Source organism: Mchenga conophoros, linkage group LG18 (assembly GCF_057382185.1).
Source record: "Mchenga conophoros isolate Kocher_MC1m ecotype Shallow Benthic linkage group LG18, M_conophoros_male_GT1.1, whole genome shotgun sequence".
Taxonomy (NCBI): Eukaryota; Metazoa; Chordata; class Actinopteri; order Cichliformes; family Cichlidae; genus Mchenga; species Mchenga conophoros.
Window position 1 is genome coordinate 13194866 of NC_140543.1, and position 15400 is coordinate 13210265.

Genomic DNA, 15400 nt, shown 5'->3' on the forward strand with positions numbered 1-15400 from the left:
GGCTCAAGCCCCCATGCTGATTGTGTTTATGTGTTTGGGACAGATTTTGTTTTAAGTCAGAGGTGCTAAACACCTTCCCCCTGAGATAAAAGATGATTAATGCCTTTGAATGAGCGACACTTTAATGACTCAGGGATACTTAAGCACTTCATTAGCGTGAGCTGAGGCCCGGTCGACACACTCGAGCCAGTGTGTCCTTACAGCAGGAACAGAAAAGCTGTAGAGATTTCCTTTGAAGTTGGCTTCTGGCTGGAGAAGCATGGAAATTTGATTAGCTCTCACTTTTTTTGACACCACCCCTCTTTGAGGATTTTAGGTGACATTTGGGGCTAAAGCTCAATCCCTTATAAATATCTGAGGAGGGCAGAAGGACACTCAGGATCTGGCAACTGAGGAGTAGATTTGGACTAAAGCCATGGATATACAGCAACCTTTCCTACTCTTTCTGTGTGTCCTCCACTTGACCTGTAAGTGTTGTTTGCATTTTCTTTTCCACTGCAGCTGTGATGTGTAGAGCAGAAGGTAATCACTGACTCAACTGACACAAATTCGCTCAGATACACAAATGATCGCCTTTTAAATGTAAGTAGCTGAAGGTGTGATGCTGAGATCAAGGATGGGTTAAAAATTAAATTAAATTAAGATTAAAAGTAATATTTTTTGTTAAAGTTTTCTCCATAGAATGATCTTTTTCATGAATAAAAGACTTGGAAGAAAATCCTGTACAGCTCATCTGTAACTGAAATGCAGTTCCATGTTGAATCACCAGGGGAAATGTTGTGTGCTGCTTCTTGTGTTTTCCAGTGATGGGAGTGCTGAGCAAACACGTTGACCACAGGAACCTGTTTACACAAAGAGTATGCTGCAAGAGGCAGAGCCACTTTGTGTACATTGGACAAGGCAAGGAAACACATTCCTCCACATGTTTCAAAATCCCACATCTTTCCACTGTACCCTCTATAGAAATCAAAGCAAGGTTTCCTCTGATGTGTTAAAACAGGTTAAAGCAGGCCTTGAAGCTAAATGATGAGTTTAGACTTCTGCAGTTAAAAGGATGAACATTGTGTGCTGTCTGTCTTTAAATCGGCCTCGTTTTTCTTTCTTCAGATATTTTAGGAAGTCACATCAGTGTAGATGTAGGAATGTGCAGATCACATTGTGGGGCCCCAACAACACCATCGTATGAAGCAGGGAAGCAGCAATACTCAAAATATTCTTCAATGCTGGACTTCCTCAAGAGCAAAAAAGTAAGTGAAAGCTTGCATTATCATAAGAATAGCTGCAATAACAATATGGAAAAAGTGCTGCTTTGTAAACCATTAGCCTAACATCTGTGGGGTTACTTTGCACAAACTTATCATTTATATTATTTATAATGTGACACTAGCATTAGCAAGGTATTAGCAAGTGCTTAATTCATCATTTATATATCATTACTGCTACTTAGTATAACATCTGTTACTGTTACACCATGTACAGCTATCACTGTTACTACTTCACTGCTAGTTAGAATCGTAATCATTATCACAGTCATAAGAATATATCTATATTTATAAATGGCATACTAAGGAGGAGTAATGCTATACAAATGATGAATTAAGCGCTTGCTAATTTTTCACTAAGCCCTTAAATATACCTAATAGTGTCACATTGTTATAAAGTGCTCCCCTATTCTCTCATAAGTCTGAAACTACAATAAACGCGCAGGTGAGTACATGGGAACATGTTTCTACCGGTCTGATTCAAACAATAATTTCCCCTTGGCTCAATAAAGACGAGGACACGTGGACCCGCTGCTTCTCAGAGCGCAGGTCCGCTGAACCACCTGCCTTCATGCGGCGTGACTCAGGTGTGTGAGCCGACTGGGATGCGCGTGGATCGGCTTCTTCTGTTCGAGGGACCTCGAGAAGTGGCGGTCATCGAGGACTGTCACTGTGAGATCAAGCTGGCCCAGTGCATCAGAGTTCCCGGACTGAGGACATACTTCTCTGAAACACCGTATGAGACAGTCATTGACGTGGGAGGATGTTCCCAGTCGAGAGGATCCCCAGGTGTGTCTGTGTGTGTGTGGGGTGAGGGGGGGATTAACAACAGACAAAAAAACATGAGGAAGACGTGTTTAAGCGAGCATGAAGCCGCCAGTAAAATTCCAAATGACTGATTTGGAAACAGTCAGTTTACCTTTTGTCCCACTTTGTAGGGCAAAAGTATTTTTCTATTTAGTGCATATTAAGAGTCAGGAAGTTAATCAGTAATAATTCTGAAATAAATTAACGCACATAGATTCAATACACATATATTATTAATGGATAACCTGACAGCTACAGTTTAATTGACATTGCCTATGTAATTTTGAGTTAGAGAGGTCTGAAAAAAAAAAACCCACACACGGTTGATGAAGAGATGTTTCCCCTTTATGCACCTTATCAAAAAAAAAAAAGTATTAGAATTCTGCTTCTGGGACCAGACGACATCATCCCGTCTATTTAATATTTCTGCTTCCCATCACAGATCATAATCCTGTTACTTTTATTATCAATCATCCACAGATGGATTCTCCTGTGTCCCCACAAAGTTTGAATCAGCCTTGGTGGAAACCCCTAACGAAGTGGATCTCATACAGACTGTGGCAGCCTGTGAGCTGAAGGAAAGCTGTTACAGGGTTCGATACGTGGAGTATTATTATGAAACAGTCCACCATGCAGAGGGAGTCAAAGAAGAGAAGCTCAAAGTAAGTGTCACCTACAAGCTATTACTACAACTGTAATTTTCGACAAAATCCCTACCCTTCGATTTTAATTTCAAACCCAGCCCTTCACAATAAACATAATTCCTTCTTTCATTAGCCCCCCTGCCACATTTCACACTGCAAGAAGGATTCACGCTTGGTGGCAGTTTCACACTCTTTTGTAGTGAGGTCAAGAGGAAATGGGGCTCTAGCCAGGTGCCAGACAATAATTAAGTATCTTTGTTCACCGCAGATAAGTGGAAGACAGCACTTAATCAAAACAACACACTGGCTGGCTCCGTGCATCCTGGGTGTGAAGTAAATCAGCATGGCCTGCATGCGTATTCATGCACAAGCACAGACTTGAGGCTTTGATTGTTGTAGGAGAGCAGGAATCTCTGGCATAATTTTAACTTCTTTTAAACTGCATAAAGAAGGCGAAACCAGGTCAATACTCCCACAACACTTTACTGTTTCTTTGCACTTACAAAACGTTTCACTTTACAACGACTTATTTAATTCCCAGCCCTACTGATATCAGAAAAAAAATATTTGAAATCACCATTACACAGATTTGTATGCCATGCTTAAGCAAATAAGGATTAAACACCAAATTCACAAAAAGCTTTCCACCAGCTGTACAACTGCAAGGTAAGTTAGTATCTGTGATTTTTAACATCACATTTATATAATAGACGGTAAGGATTTAAGTTGAAGATTGGGTTTGGGTAGTCTGCCATGTCCAAGAACCAAAGGTGCGAGTGGAGCACCAACACAAATGGCCTCTGCAGGTGGTGAATCAAAGCAGTGCTAAACATGCTAAGCAGCTGGACCCCAACTCAACTGGGTAAATATTTGCGAGCAGCTGTGAGCTGATTCCTCTTTCTCTCTGTTGCTAATTTTCTTCAGGAAATAGATGTGGGCAGATGTTTGGGAAGCTGCACTACAGGAAACCGATGCCTTCTCAGGTATGTGTGAACACAGCTGCTCCACACCGCCTCATGCACACCTCATAACAATTACTTGTGAGCTCTGACGCCTTCTGCTCTCAGCATGTTGACTTTTGGGTTAATTCCTACACCAAATGTTCTTTTTACACCTTCTGCTTTATTTTGAGATGTTTGCAGACAACCAGTGTTATTGCTTTATCTTAATCATATCAAAATAATACAAAATCCACCATCTAAATTTACCCTACAGTTTGTAAGGTAAATGCTAAAGAGGTGCAGCATTTAAGAGATTTATTCAACCACCACCCAATGCAAGGTTTATGGCTAAGTTAAGAATTTTTCAGCATTTTTCATGTTTTCACTAATTTTCACAAATTTAATTTAATCAAAAATCATATTTTATTGATAACATGTAATAATTTATATTATCAATTAATCTTCTAGTTTACTGTTTTACAAAAAAAGGGAGGAAAATTTAGCACATTATTATTTTTTGATTAAGGTGCTGACTTACAGTTATTAACTTGCCTTCCTAAGCAGAAAATTCAGTGTTAAGTATTTTACTTTATCAATTTATTCTTAACAAACTCAAGTGTGCCAGCTCAGATTTTAAATTTTAAAAACTGGGTTTCAGTTTGTTATTTGCCCAAAAAATAACAATCTAATTTTTACTTAGAAACAAATTTTAGGCAAATTTGTCAAATATTTTTCTTCTTTCTTCTTCGATGAAGTGGAAAGACGTTGTGCATATATAGACATAGCAAGATCCACAATTATCCTATTGTAACTTTCTGTACTGTACAGAATGGTACAACATGTGTGAGTCGAAATACTTGTACATATTGTCAGTAAACTAGATACAGAAATTATATTTAGTTCTATTTCTGTACATTTTTCTATAAAAAAAATGTTTTGAGAGATAAATGAAATGCTGCCTACTTATAGCAATAAAGTGATTAGTGATTTAATCTTTTTGTCTTCTTCTATGTTTTTGTTGCAGGAGTCCATCCGATCCAGAAATCTGCCACTTGTGGTCCGAAAGACAGTCCAGTTCCTGTGTTCCTCAGGGATATGAGAGCCACAGCTTTGTGAACCAGTATGGGCAGATTCGTACAATCCTGTCCATCACTTCCTGCCATTGTCGAAACTAATCACAGGCCCCTCTGCTGGAAAAAACAAACAAACTTGAAAGACTTTAAGAGGTTGCCACAGTTGGGCCCCATATTTACTGTAGCCCATTGATGACCCCACGGAATAGTGAATATTAAAGTGAATTTTTATTATTGTATCATATGTAATATATGTAAGATGCTAAATTTGTAAATAAATTTAATACAACAATAAACGAGGACTTGTGCTTAAAGCATTGTACAAATACTGAGAATGCAAAAGAAACATGATGGGAAAAAGTTAAAGATTTAAATCTAAGATCCACGATCTAATCTGAAAAAATTAGTGTGTGATCCTCTTTTTAATTCATGTATATTTAGTAGAATTTGTATAAAAAAGTATGTAAGCTAAGACAAAAATTTATAATTGTGCTATAGTCTTTGAGATGATTGTGAGTCAGTTAAATCTGAAATATCATGAAGAACAAATTCTAATTCTAATAATGTCATGATGTAATATAAATATATTTGGGTCTGTGTTCTTCTCCAGATGCATCATAAAACATTTAACGTTTTTTTTCTTTTTCTTTTCCAATAAGAAGCTTTGGTGAAGCCTGGAAAAGAGGCGCAAAAAAAAGAGAAAGAAAAACAACTTTGCAAATGTCCCTTTGAAAAAACACGTGCAAGTAGCGCTTTGTTTTAATACCAACATGTGAACACTCCACTTTGTCATCTAAAGAAACGTTTTATGACCTGCCTGCAAGGTGTCATGCAGAAAAACTTTGATCTTTTACGTGTTTATTACAGCGAGGGAAACAAATTTCTCTTTTTGGCCTCAGTTTGCGTTTTGCGGTTAATCGTGCATAAAGATCAATGGGAGCAAATGGTTTCCTAGAAACTCTGAAATAATATGTTTAACGCATAATTTAGACCTAAATCCATCTACAGTTGAAATATGTAAATAATATTTCTTTGTGGAAGAAGATGATGTTGATTACTCCTGAATATAAAATCAGAAAAATGAACTGAATTGATTTTATTTATTCGACTTAATGTGGAAGAAACCTGCAGAATCCGTTCCACTTGCCTCGCAGTGAGGAGTGAGAGCTCAAAAACAAATAACAGTCATAGTCATGTTGCAGACAATAACTCATTTGTGCAATAAAAATGATTTCGATTGGTCTGATTGGCTCAGAAAAATACTGTGGCGCTTTTTCAAAAAACATAAACCGCAAATGTGGCGATCATCCAGCTGAACCAGCGCTTATGTAAATCTCACAGAGTGTTCCCGGCGACACTTGCCTTTTTTGTCAACGTAATGGTTTTTTCACCTAACACACTGCGCCCGCTATTCCAAATTAACTGATTCATTTAGGCGCAGTTAACCCCCCACTGTGAGTGCATGTCCTCAAGACATCACCTCCGAGGTATTCCACCTTCAAGTTTCGATTTTTGCCTCTAATAAAATCATCCAGGCTGCTGGTTATTAAATATGCATTATACAACATACTCAACAATACACTGTATTTTCAGTGAGAATTTAAACTTTTCGTAGGCTGAGGGTAGTTTATTCGAGCCTTTATTGCCAGACGCAGGCTGAATGGAAAGTTCACACCTTTTAACGCCCCCATTAGTCTGCGTTTACATTCGCTCATTGCTGATTTACATTTGCGACCAAATAGCATCTTTACTGCTGTTTACTGAGGGCCTGGCGGTACTGGAGAGGAAACGGGGGCATTTGATATAAAAGTCGGCCTTCAAGGATCCCACTGTCACTCCACGCAGCTCGCAGATCGAAGACTTGGCTCACCGGGAATTTACTCACCGACAAATATGCTGAAGTTTGTCATCAGCTTCGCCGCACTGCTGTGCACGGCCGCTGCCGTGTCGCTCCACTACCCGGAGAACTCGTTCACTCCCGCGACAGAGTCCGAGGAAGTCCGCTCAGCTGCTATAAAGAGACTTTTGGAGGTTTTCGGGATGGACGACCCCCCTGTGATTCATGGACACAAACAGCCCCCTCAGTACATGCTTGATTTGTACAACGCGGTAGCCGACGTGGACGGTGTGACCAAGGATCCGCATCTTCTGGAGGGGAATACCGTGCGCAGCTTCTTTGATAAATGTAAGATCTGATGTGTCCCCGCATGCGTGCCAGGATGGCTGCTTTGGAAGACACTCTGATTTGAGCCCTAATCCTCTCATTTCTATTGCAGTGTACAGTGATCAGGTGGAGTTCAGCTTCAATTTGTCAATGGTCGCAAGAACAGAGAAGATTCTTGCTGCAGAGCTCCATCTTTATAAGCTGAGACCTCAGGCACCCTTGACGTTCAACAGACATCACTTCAGCCAGGTATGTAGACCAGCTCTAGACCAGTATTTAAACCCGCGTGGCTGAATGACTGTTTCTAATTCTATCTACATTAATTTGGCTCTTTCAGGTCAGTGTTTATCAGCTGTTTGACACCAGCAAAACCAATTTTACGCAGAAGAAGCTGCTTTCCTCTCGACTTATCCCAGTGCACTCCTCTGGTTGGGAAGTCTTCACAATCACGCATGCAGTAAGTATCACCACCTCTTTAAAGCCCACAAAGATCTGCTTTGAACTACACTGGACAGTGTAGAGTGCTGAAATAAACTTATGACCTTCTTCCTGAAGGTGCGCTCCTGGATGGTTGATGAGGGCACAAACCTGGGACTTCAAGTGGTGGTTCGGACACTGGGAGGGAGCCAAATGGATAAAAAACTGATCCGCTTTGCCTCAGGGCGCCACCACCATCACAGCAAACAGCCCATGCTGGTTCTCTTTACTGATGATGGCCGCTACTCTAATCCTCTTGAGAGCAAAGGTGAGATTTCTACTTTAATGTCAGTTACTCCCAGTGATATTAATATTAAGTGAAGATAGTAGCCGTGTGGATAAGATTTACAGTGGTTAAAGGGAAACCAGCCTCCAGTCTCTATATTCATAAGCACAACAGCCTTAGTTTTAGTTTTAATGGACAACTGAACTAAATGTCCACTGAGGTCAGTGCTGAATATATTTCCATCCACATGTGCAACCATTATTTAGCATGCTTATGAAGGAAACACTCACGTACAACTGGCCTGTGACTGACTGGGAGTATGCTTACAATTCAACAACTTGATGAAAAATGAAGCTCTCAGTGTTTTGTGTGTCCCACTTAAGGGCTTTAGATGTTATATTTCTTTGCACTCCACATTCAAACTTCTACTTCTGCTTGTGTGTCACTGCTTCCTCTTCTGTTTATGGAATGTACTTCGTAACAGTTCAAAAATTGCATTTTTAAAACGGTGGATTTCTTTCTCCAGATTCAGATGATACAGCAGAAACGTCCAACCTGCCCCAGACTCCCATGTCCGGTCCACCTTCCCGTAGCGCTCGATCTCTGGGCTACGATGCAGATGGTGCAGCCACGCACTGCCAGCGGTTTCCCCTAAATGTAGATTTCGAGGAGATCGGCTGGTCGGGCTGGATCGTATCACCAAAGGGTTACAACGCTTACTATTGCAAAGGCTCCTGCCCCTTTCCTCTGGGTCAGACCATGAAACCAACCAACCACGCCACTGTCCAGTCCATCATCAATGCCTTGAAGCTGGTGAAAGGCATTGAGACGCCGTGCTGTGTGCCAGACAAGCTCTTTTCCATCAACTTGCTCTTCTTTGATGATGATGAGAATGTGGTTTTAAAACAGTATAATGACATGGTGGCTGGAAGCTGTGGGTGCCACTAACATTAACTAGTCACTGGTATCGGGCTGCGAAGATTAAAAACTGTAAACATTGTAAACAGAGCTTGGTCAGCTGACCCTGGAAACTATTATGTGGCCAGTCCTACATGTGACACTGTAGTATATGTAAATAATGATAAATTATAATATATGAAAGTAATTGAAATGATATTAAATAATCAAAGGAATGTTAAATAAATTTGTAAATCTGTATTTTTCTGTATTTTATCTGTATTTTTTATGTTTTGTGTTGGGATATATATTGTAAATATTGTAAATGAAAGTCTTGTTTATTGGCCCTTGCATCAGTTTGTTGCATCATTTGTGAGGCTTTACAAAGCTTCACAATTCTTTTGAGACCCAACCACCAAAAAACAAAAAATCTAACAAACGAAATATGAAAAACAAAACAGGCTTTTAATCTTTTTGTAAAGTATAAAGTTAACTTGTAGACCTGCTATGATTACAATGCCCCCCATGTTTTCCAGCTCTGTGGACTTTTGTAAGTTTTCGAAAATCTGTATTAAAGCTCATCTTTTGCCTTTTAGAAGTGTTTCTGTGGGTCCTCTTTTTGAGAAAAGTAATCTCATAATGTTGTGCTAGATCAGGCTCATCAGAATTCAGTATCTCTAAATAGTTTAAGCTACGGTTGCATTATCATGTATACATGGATGCATGTAATACATTTTTTTATGTCACTATTACACCACTTGCAATATTACTGTATATGTAATGACAGTGAAGGCATCTTATCTTATGTCATTCATCTGCACTGAGTATATTCAACTTTATAAACAAGAGGCTTCCACTAGCCCACTGGACATCTTCCTTTTCACCTCTAGAGGGCACTGATGTCCAAAGGGGTTTCCCTTTGGGTCCAGTGAGCACAATCATGATTGTTTATAGTGTAGTAGCAAAAGGCCATCCTCCTACAAACCATCCTCTTAAAAAAAGACATTCCTAAAGATGCTCAGGAAATAGGAGGATTAGAAAAAAGACAGGATATTCTGGACTATAAATAGAGAGTCCTTTAAAGATGCCCCATCAGTACAGTAAGGTATGTGTTCAGCTGTAAGATGGCACAGCTCTCTGTGACCTCCTATAAAACGCAACACAAGCTAAAGTCAAAGTGTTAGGAAGCTTTCTAAGAAATAGACTGATGTAATGTCTTTGTTCATTTAATGTCTTATAACAGCTCATAGGTGTTTATGCTGTGCGTCATAAGCATTGGTGTCTGACCTAAATTATGATGTGGTGAATCATGTGGTATGGAAGGCAAAAAACACAATATTTTCTATAATGGAAGCATCATTGAAATTGTTCTTTGGGGTCTCTAACGGGACCAAAGAATCTCAGGTTGTTGGAGATAGATGTGGATTTTTCAAAATAAAATATATGACCCAAAAGGTTTAGCCTTTATTGAGCCTTTATTTTTATGACTGCAATCACTGGTTGTTCTGGTAAGTTTCATCCTTATTACTCATCCTACCTGGAATAGAGTGAGGTAAAGTTGATGCTGTACACCTGCTATTATAAATCATAATTGCAGGATCAAAGGGAAGTTTTATGTCTGTGCCTCAAGGTGTTTCTGAACTCATTTTGTGTGCACACAAGTCAACACAAGTTCAGTTTTAAGTGAGCTCTGGAACACTTAAAACCTAAAACACTTCAAAACTTGCTTATATATCTATATCTATATCTATAGATAAGATAAGATAAGATAAGATAAGATAAGATAAGATAAGATAAGATAAGATAACCTTTATTAGTCCCACACGTGGGAAATTTGTTTTGTCACAGCAGGAAGTGGACAGTGCAAAAGTTATGAGGCAAAAATTAGAATACAATAAGAATAAATACAGTACACAACTGTACAGAATAGAATAAAATAAAATACTATATACAGTAGAATAAAATAAAATAAATATACAATAAGATAAAAATAGAATACAAATACAAATAATATACAACTGAGTAAAAATACAACGATGACAGAAAGGATTATTGCACTTAGTATTATTGCATATGTATGGATGTGTGTGCTTGATCAGTTAAAGTCTTTATTATGGAGTCTGACAGCAGTGGGGAGGAAAGACCTGCGAAATCTCTCCGTCCCACACCGTGGGTGCCGCAGTCTCCCACTGAAGGAGCTGCTCAGTGCTGTCACAGTCTGCTGCATGGGGTGGGAGATGTTGTCCATCAGGGATGACAGCTTAGCCGCCGTTCTCCTGTCACTCACCACCTCCACTGGGTCCAGAGGGCATCCTAGAACAGAGCTGGCCCTTTGGATCACCCTGTTCAGTCTCTTCCTGTCCCCAGCAGAGATGCTGCCGCCCCAGCAGACCACGCCATAAAAGATAGCAGAAGCCACAACAGAGTCATAGAATTTCTTCAGGAGTGGGCCCTCCACTCCAAACGACCTGAGTCTCCGCAGCAGGTACAGCCTGCTCTGCCCTTTCCTGTAGAGGGCGTCTGAGTTATGAGTCCAGTCCAGTCTATTGTTCAGATGAACACCAAGGTACCTGTAGCTGTCCACAGCCTCAATGTCCATACCTTGGATGTTCAGTGGTTGCAGTGGAGAATGCTTGTGCCTGCGGAAGTCTACCACCAGATAGATAGATAGATAGATAGATAGATAGATAGATAGATAGATAGATAGATAGATAGATAGATAGATAGATAGATAGATAGATAGATAGATAGATAGATAGATAGATAGATAGATAGATAGATATACACTCACAACAATTAAGTTCTCAACTGAAACAAAACTTGTCTCACATCAAAAACTCTATTTGCCCACTACAAAACCCTGTCTCTAAAGAGTGTAACCTGAGTGGCGAACAAGGCGTTGGCCATAGTGTGCCACCAAAGGGGGTTGATACCACTTGGCATGATGCTGGACGACAGCCCTTATTCACTGTCAAAGGGGTTTCTATTCACAACGGAGAAAACGATGAAATGCCTCCATTATAGTGGGGACCAAAGGGCCCCAGTGCAGCCAGACACCTGATCTCCTCTTTGGCTCTGGCTTCCCTTTGTCAGAGTATTTCATAACTAGCATACCCACTTTAAAAAAGGACTTGATGCCGGAGCAGCGATGGACCTGAGACTCTGTGTTTCTGCACTCAGACATGGGAAATAAACAAACCATCTTTACGGCACAGCAGCTAGATGCCTATCAGGTTGGTATCACTCATGTTTCTTTATCAATTAATTGATAAGGCTCACTCAGAATGAATGGAGCTACCATTATCAGTATTAGCTTAACATCTACGAACAAGATTAATCAGACCTCTTCATACTTTTTATTAGCAAAAAAGAAAGGGATCCAGTCCCATGTGGTGCAGCACTTCCTGACATTCAGAGTCAGTGTTTTCCTGATATTGTGTGATGACTGGATTTGCTTTTGACTTGCATCATTTTGATGAAAAGAAAACTCTCAGAAGTAATTTGAGGTGCAAAGTTAGAGATGTCATATGGTAAATAAATGGTAAATGGCAAGTAAGGCATTTATAAATAAAGTTTTTCATTTGATTTTTGGTGCTAATGTAATGGAGAAATGTTGGAGAAACATTAATATTTACACAAAAATAATTGCCATTTAAAAAAAATTATTAAATTTCACTGCTTTGATCCACCGCAACATCACCACAACATGCTGATACATGATAATAATAATCGTAATAGACAGACAGAGATCATTTTGCCTGTTTTGTAAGCAATTCATAATTTGTTTCCAAAAACTGCATGTTTACTTCTCTACTTTACCAATATTGTGTAAAAATAAGTGTCTTTTATTGATGTATTGCTATTACTGAGTAAAGATTATACACATCACTGTATGCAAACAGCTCACATTGAATTTAAATTGCATTTACAGGACTGTACATATTTCACAAGAAAGGAAATTCTGAGGTGAGCCTACATTACTTCAGTTATTTTGTTTATACTTCCTGCTTTATGACATCCCTCCAGTGCAGAAAAGATCAAACTAAACATGGACTCAGGATAAGTTGTGTCAGATCTCATTAATTTCCTGAGTCATTGCTTATGTAGCATGCTTGACAGAGCTGAATTTTGTTCTATTCTGCACAATACCATACTGTAACTCTAAACTAGACTATCAGGACACCTGTCTTGATGTGGGGCAGACTGCCACTGAGATCACAGGCTATTTTTATTGTGCTGGAAAGTGTATAAGTTGAATGTTTTCTGTTTTCAAAATAGTGTCCGTAGCTGAAAAGCAAGTTCTTAACTTAACTTTTCCTTTCTAACTTTTCCTTGTCCCTTTAAAGTGTAACTCTACATATTATAGGACATATCTTGTAATTCAATATTGATAGTAAATTTTTTAAACCTTTCCTAGACTCTTCCACCGCTATCGGGATTTGGCACCGCAGCTCGTTCCTCTTGACTACACCAACCACCCAGATGTGAAGTTACCATATGAGCTGATTGGCAGCATGCCAGAGCTGAAGGTAGTCCCGCTGCACTGGTCCGCACACGCCCTGCAGACCCGCGCTCTCTCCCTGTGTTCCCAATCCATAATTAATGACCAATTAATCGACAGAATTCTTTGAGCGGTTATATGTTACCTGACTCCTTTAAACTTGAAGGATGTTGGTGGGTCCCAGAGGACACACTTGGTGGAAATAGGTCAATTATATGCCTCTTTACTCAGTGACAGCAAGGTAAACAGGTGTGTTAACAAGCTGGTCACTGACATGCCCCAAGAAAGGGAGAGTGAGCCGGTCACGATCAGGGTCACGCCCGAGGTTGCCACTTTTTCCAAGCTGTTTTTATTACTAAAGATAATTTTATGACTTTATTGGATTTCAAATAGAAAAACAAAACTGAAGTAAAATCACAAACAGCACAATTTTGTTAGAACAGGACTAAACTGCATCACATCGAACAGGCAGAAGTTAGTTGTGCTGAACATTTGTGTGTTCATGCTTTGACTGTTTGTTTAGGACAACCCGTTTCGACAGAGGATCGCTGAGGTTTTCTCTGAGGATGGCGAGGGAAACATGACACTGGACGACTTCTTGGACATGTTTTCTGTCCTCAGTGAGATGGCTCCACGGGACCTCAAGGCCTACTATGCTTTCAAAATTTATGGTAAAATCTTCATAAATCAAGGATGCTTGTCATTGTTTTTGTTTTTTTCTTTAAAACCAATGTTAATTCCAACCAATTTTTACATTTTTGCAGTTTCACAAATCATACTGTGCATACTTTACTACACACGGTACATAACAAAGTATGTGAATAACCCTTCCTACTGCCACTGCAAGCTGAAAAAATACATTTAAATGTTAACATTTTACACCAAATAAGGAGATATTTCAACTTAAATGCACTGTTTACATCTGTTTGCAAAAGGCAATCATGGAAACAAAATTGCTATACGTTAAACTGCAGAAAACAGCATTGACTTAAGCTCATTATTAGTTAGAATAAGGGCAAATTTAATGTTAGAGCCATGCAGATATACCGCTGGATTTTCTGCACCTGATTTGAGTTGTGAAAGAGGATGTTTGGTTTCCAACATCCCAGACAGAAGAGTGGGCGTTAAACACATCTTGAAACTTGCAGCATTTAAAGAAGCGGTTTGTCAGTAAAACTAAACTGATTATTGTGCAAAAAATGTACGATGAAATCATCAGCAGTAATATATATTCATCCTGAAGGGTTATGGATCGGTAAACACAGCAGATGGGGAATGGAAAGTTTAGGATCATATACCAGCTCGTCAAAGCCTCGGTTAAAAAAAAAAGACAGCTGACAACTTGTGAAACTACACACGAGAACTTTTCATTCCTTATTCAGACTAACAAGGGTGACGTAGTTACACTATAATGAAAAGGATAAGAAAAAACAGCCTGCTTTTCTTCATTAAATTAATCATACACTAAATATTTCAGCCACATTAACAAAATATAAGGTGAAAAAAAAAAAGTTGTTAGCTTTAGTTCCACATTTGTCCAAAACAATATATTAAAAACTGTCTTTTGTCCAACCAGATTAGTCTAAAACATGTTCAATTTACAGCCAACAAAGACACAAAAAGGCTTAAGTTGAATAATTCATTAACTGATGTATTATTTGACCTGTTGATATTTTTTTATTTATTTATTTTTTCTGTAAGATTTCAACAACGATGACTTCATCTGCAAGTCAGACCTGGAGAAGACGCTGAACAAGCTGACTCGTAACGAGCTGACAGAAGACGAGGTGAGGATGGTGTGCGAGAAGGTGATCGATGAGGCCGACCTGGACAATGATGGCCGTCTGTCACTCGAAGATTTTCAGCACATGATTGTTAGAGCTCCGGACTTCCTCAGGTAAACCAGCAGTAAACATTTACAATAACATGTAAACCCATCAACAAGGACTAGATGTGTTATTTGGTTATAACTATTGACTCTAATATAGAATATTGTCCTTTTGCTGACTTTCGTAATGAGAAGTGCTTTCTGTTCACAGCACTTTTCATATAAGGATATAAGCAAATGAAGCAATTCTCTACATTTGCTACCTGGAATAGCCCCAAAGGATGGACTGGAAATACTTCAGAATGAAATCCTGTCATCTTCACATCTTCATCATTTTTTTTTAATGTAAAAATAAATAAAATGACCAAAATCATTGTTCTGGCATTCTTTAAGGAGTCCATGTCCAGTTTTTCTCTTACAGAAACAACAACAGTCATGCTGTGACTGCAGATCTTTCATCAGGTGGAGGCTTCGGCCAATCCCTCAAGACAAGGCTCATTAGCTATGATTATCAACAGTGGATTTGTGTCTTGTATCAAAAGGGGTTCAGTTACACTGGACAATAAACAATAAACACGCC

The 15400-nt window shown here is 39.1% G+C and overlaps 3 protein-coding genes across 3 annotated transcripts; all 3 read left to right on the forward strand.

The window, feature by feature from the left end:
* The first annotated feature begins 368 nt into the window (after nt 1-368).
* pnhd (pinhead) lies at nt 369-5017 on the forward strand. Its single transcript, XM_085254601.1, has 7 exons — nt 369-467; nt 805-900; nt 1108-1247; nt 1775-2051; nt 2550-2731; nt 3638-3696; nt 4679-5017. Exons 1-7 carry the CDS (start codon nt 416-418, stop codon nt 4827-4829), a joined length of 957 nt encoding a protein of 318 aa, XP_085110727.1. The 5' UTR covers nt 369-415; the 3' UTR covers nt 4830-5017.
* Nucleotides 5018-6620: 1603 nt separating this feature from the next.
* On the forward strand, nt 6621-8542 carry admp (anti-dorsalizing morphogenic protein). The gene is made up of 5 exons (XM_085255119.1): nt 6621-6912; nt 7004-7140; nt 7229-7348; nt 7447-7636; nt 8121-8542. The coding sequence occupies exons 1-5, from the start codon at nt 6621-6623 to the stop codon at nt 8540-8542; spliced, it is 1161 nt and encodes a 386-aa protein (XP_085111245.1).
* Nucleotides 8543-11673: 3131 nt separating this feature from the next.
* Nucleotides 11674-15184, forward strand: cib3 (calcium and integrin binding family member 3). The gene is made up of 6 exons (XM_085253397.1): nt 11674-11724; nt 12423-12457; nt 12909-13020; nt 13516-13663; nt 14694-14889; nt 15032-15184. Exons 1-6 carry the CDS (start codon nt 11674-11676, stop codon nt 15051-15053), a joined length of 564 nt encoding a protein of 187 aa, XP_085109523.1. The 3' UTR covers nt 15054-15184.
* The last annotated feature ends 216 nt before the right edge of the window (nt 15185-15400 follow it).

What these genes read in the sequence shown, in the direction of transcription:
- cib3 (XM_085253397.1), top strand. Translation starts at nt 11,674, where the DNA reads ATGGGAAATAAACAAACCATCTTTACGGCACAGCAGCTAGATGCCTAT. An exon ending in AGCAGCTAGATGCCTATCAG is followed by an intron (nt 11,725 to 12,422) that starts GTTGGTATCACT and finishes TTGCATTTACAG; the next exon opens with GACTGTACATATTTCACAAG. An exon ending in AGAGCTCCGGACTTCCTCAG is followed by an intron (nt 14,890 to 15,031) that starts GTAAACCAGCAG and finishes TTCTGTTCACAG; the next exon opens with CACTTTTCATATAAGGATAT.
- admp (XM_085255119.1), top strand. Translation starts at nt 6,621, where the DNA reads ATGCTGAAGTTTGTCATCAGCTTCGCCGCACTGCTGTGCACGGCCGCT. An exon ending in GCGCAGCTTCTTTGATAAAT is followed by an intron (nt 6,913 to 7,003) that starts GTAAGATCTGAT and finishes TTTCTATTGCAG; the next exon opens with TGTACAGTGATCAGGTGGAG. An exon ending in TCTTCACAATCACGCATGCA is followed by an intron (nt 7,349 to 7,446) that starts GTAAGTATCACC and finishes TTCTTCCTGAAG; the next exon opens with GTGCGCTCCTGGATGGTTGA.
- pnhd (XM_085254601.1), top strand. Translation starts at nt 416, where the DNA reads ATGGATATACAGCAACCTTTCCTACTCTTTCTGTGTGTCCTCCACTTG. An exon ending in CTTTGTGTACATTGGACAAG is followed by an intron (nt 901 to 1,107) that starts GCAAGGAAACAC and finishes TTCTTTCTTCAG; the next exon opens with ATATTTTAGGAAGTCACATC. An exon ending in CCAGTCGAGAGGATCCCCAG is followed by an intron (nt 2,052 to 2,549) that starts GTGTGTCTGTGT and finishes AATCATCCACAG; the next exon opens with ATGGATTCTCCTGTGTCCCC.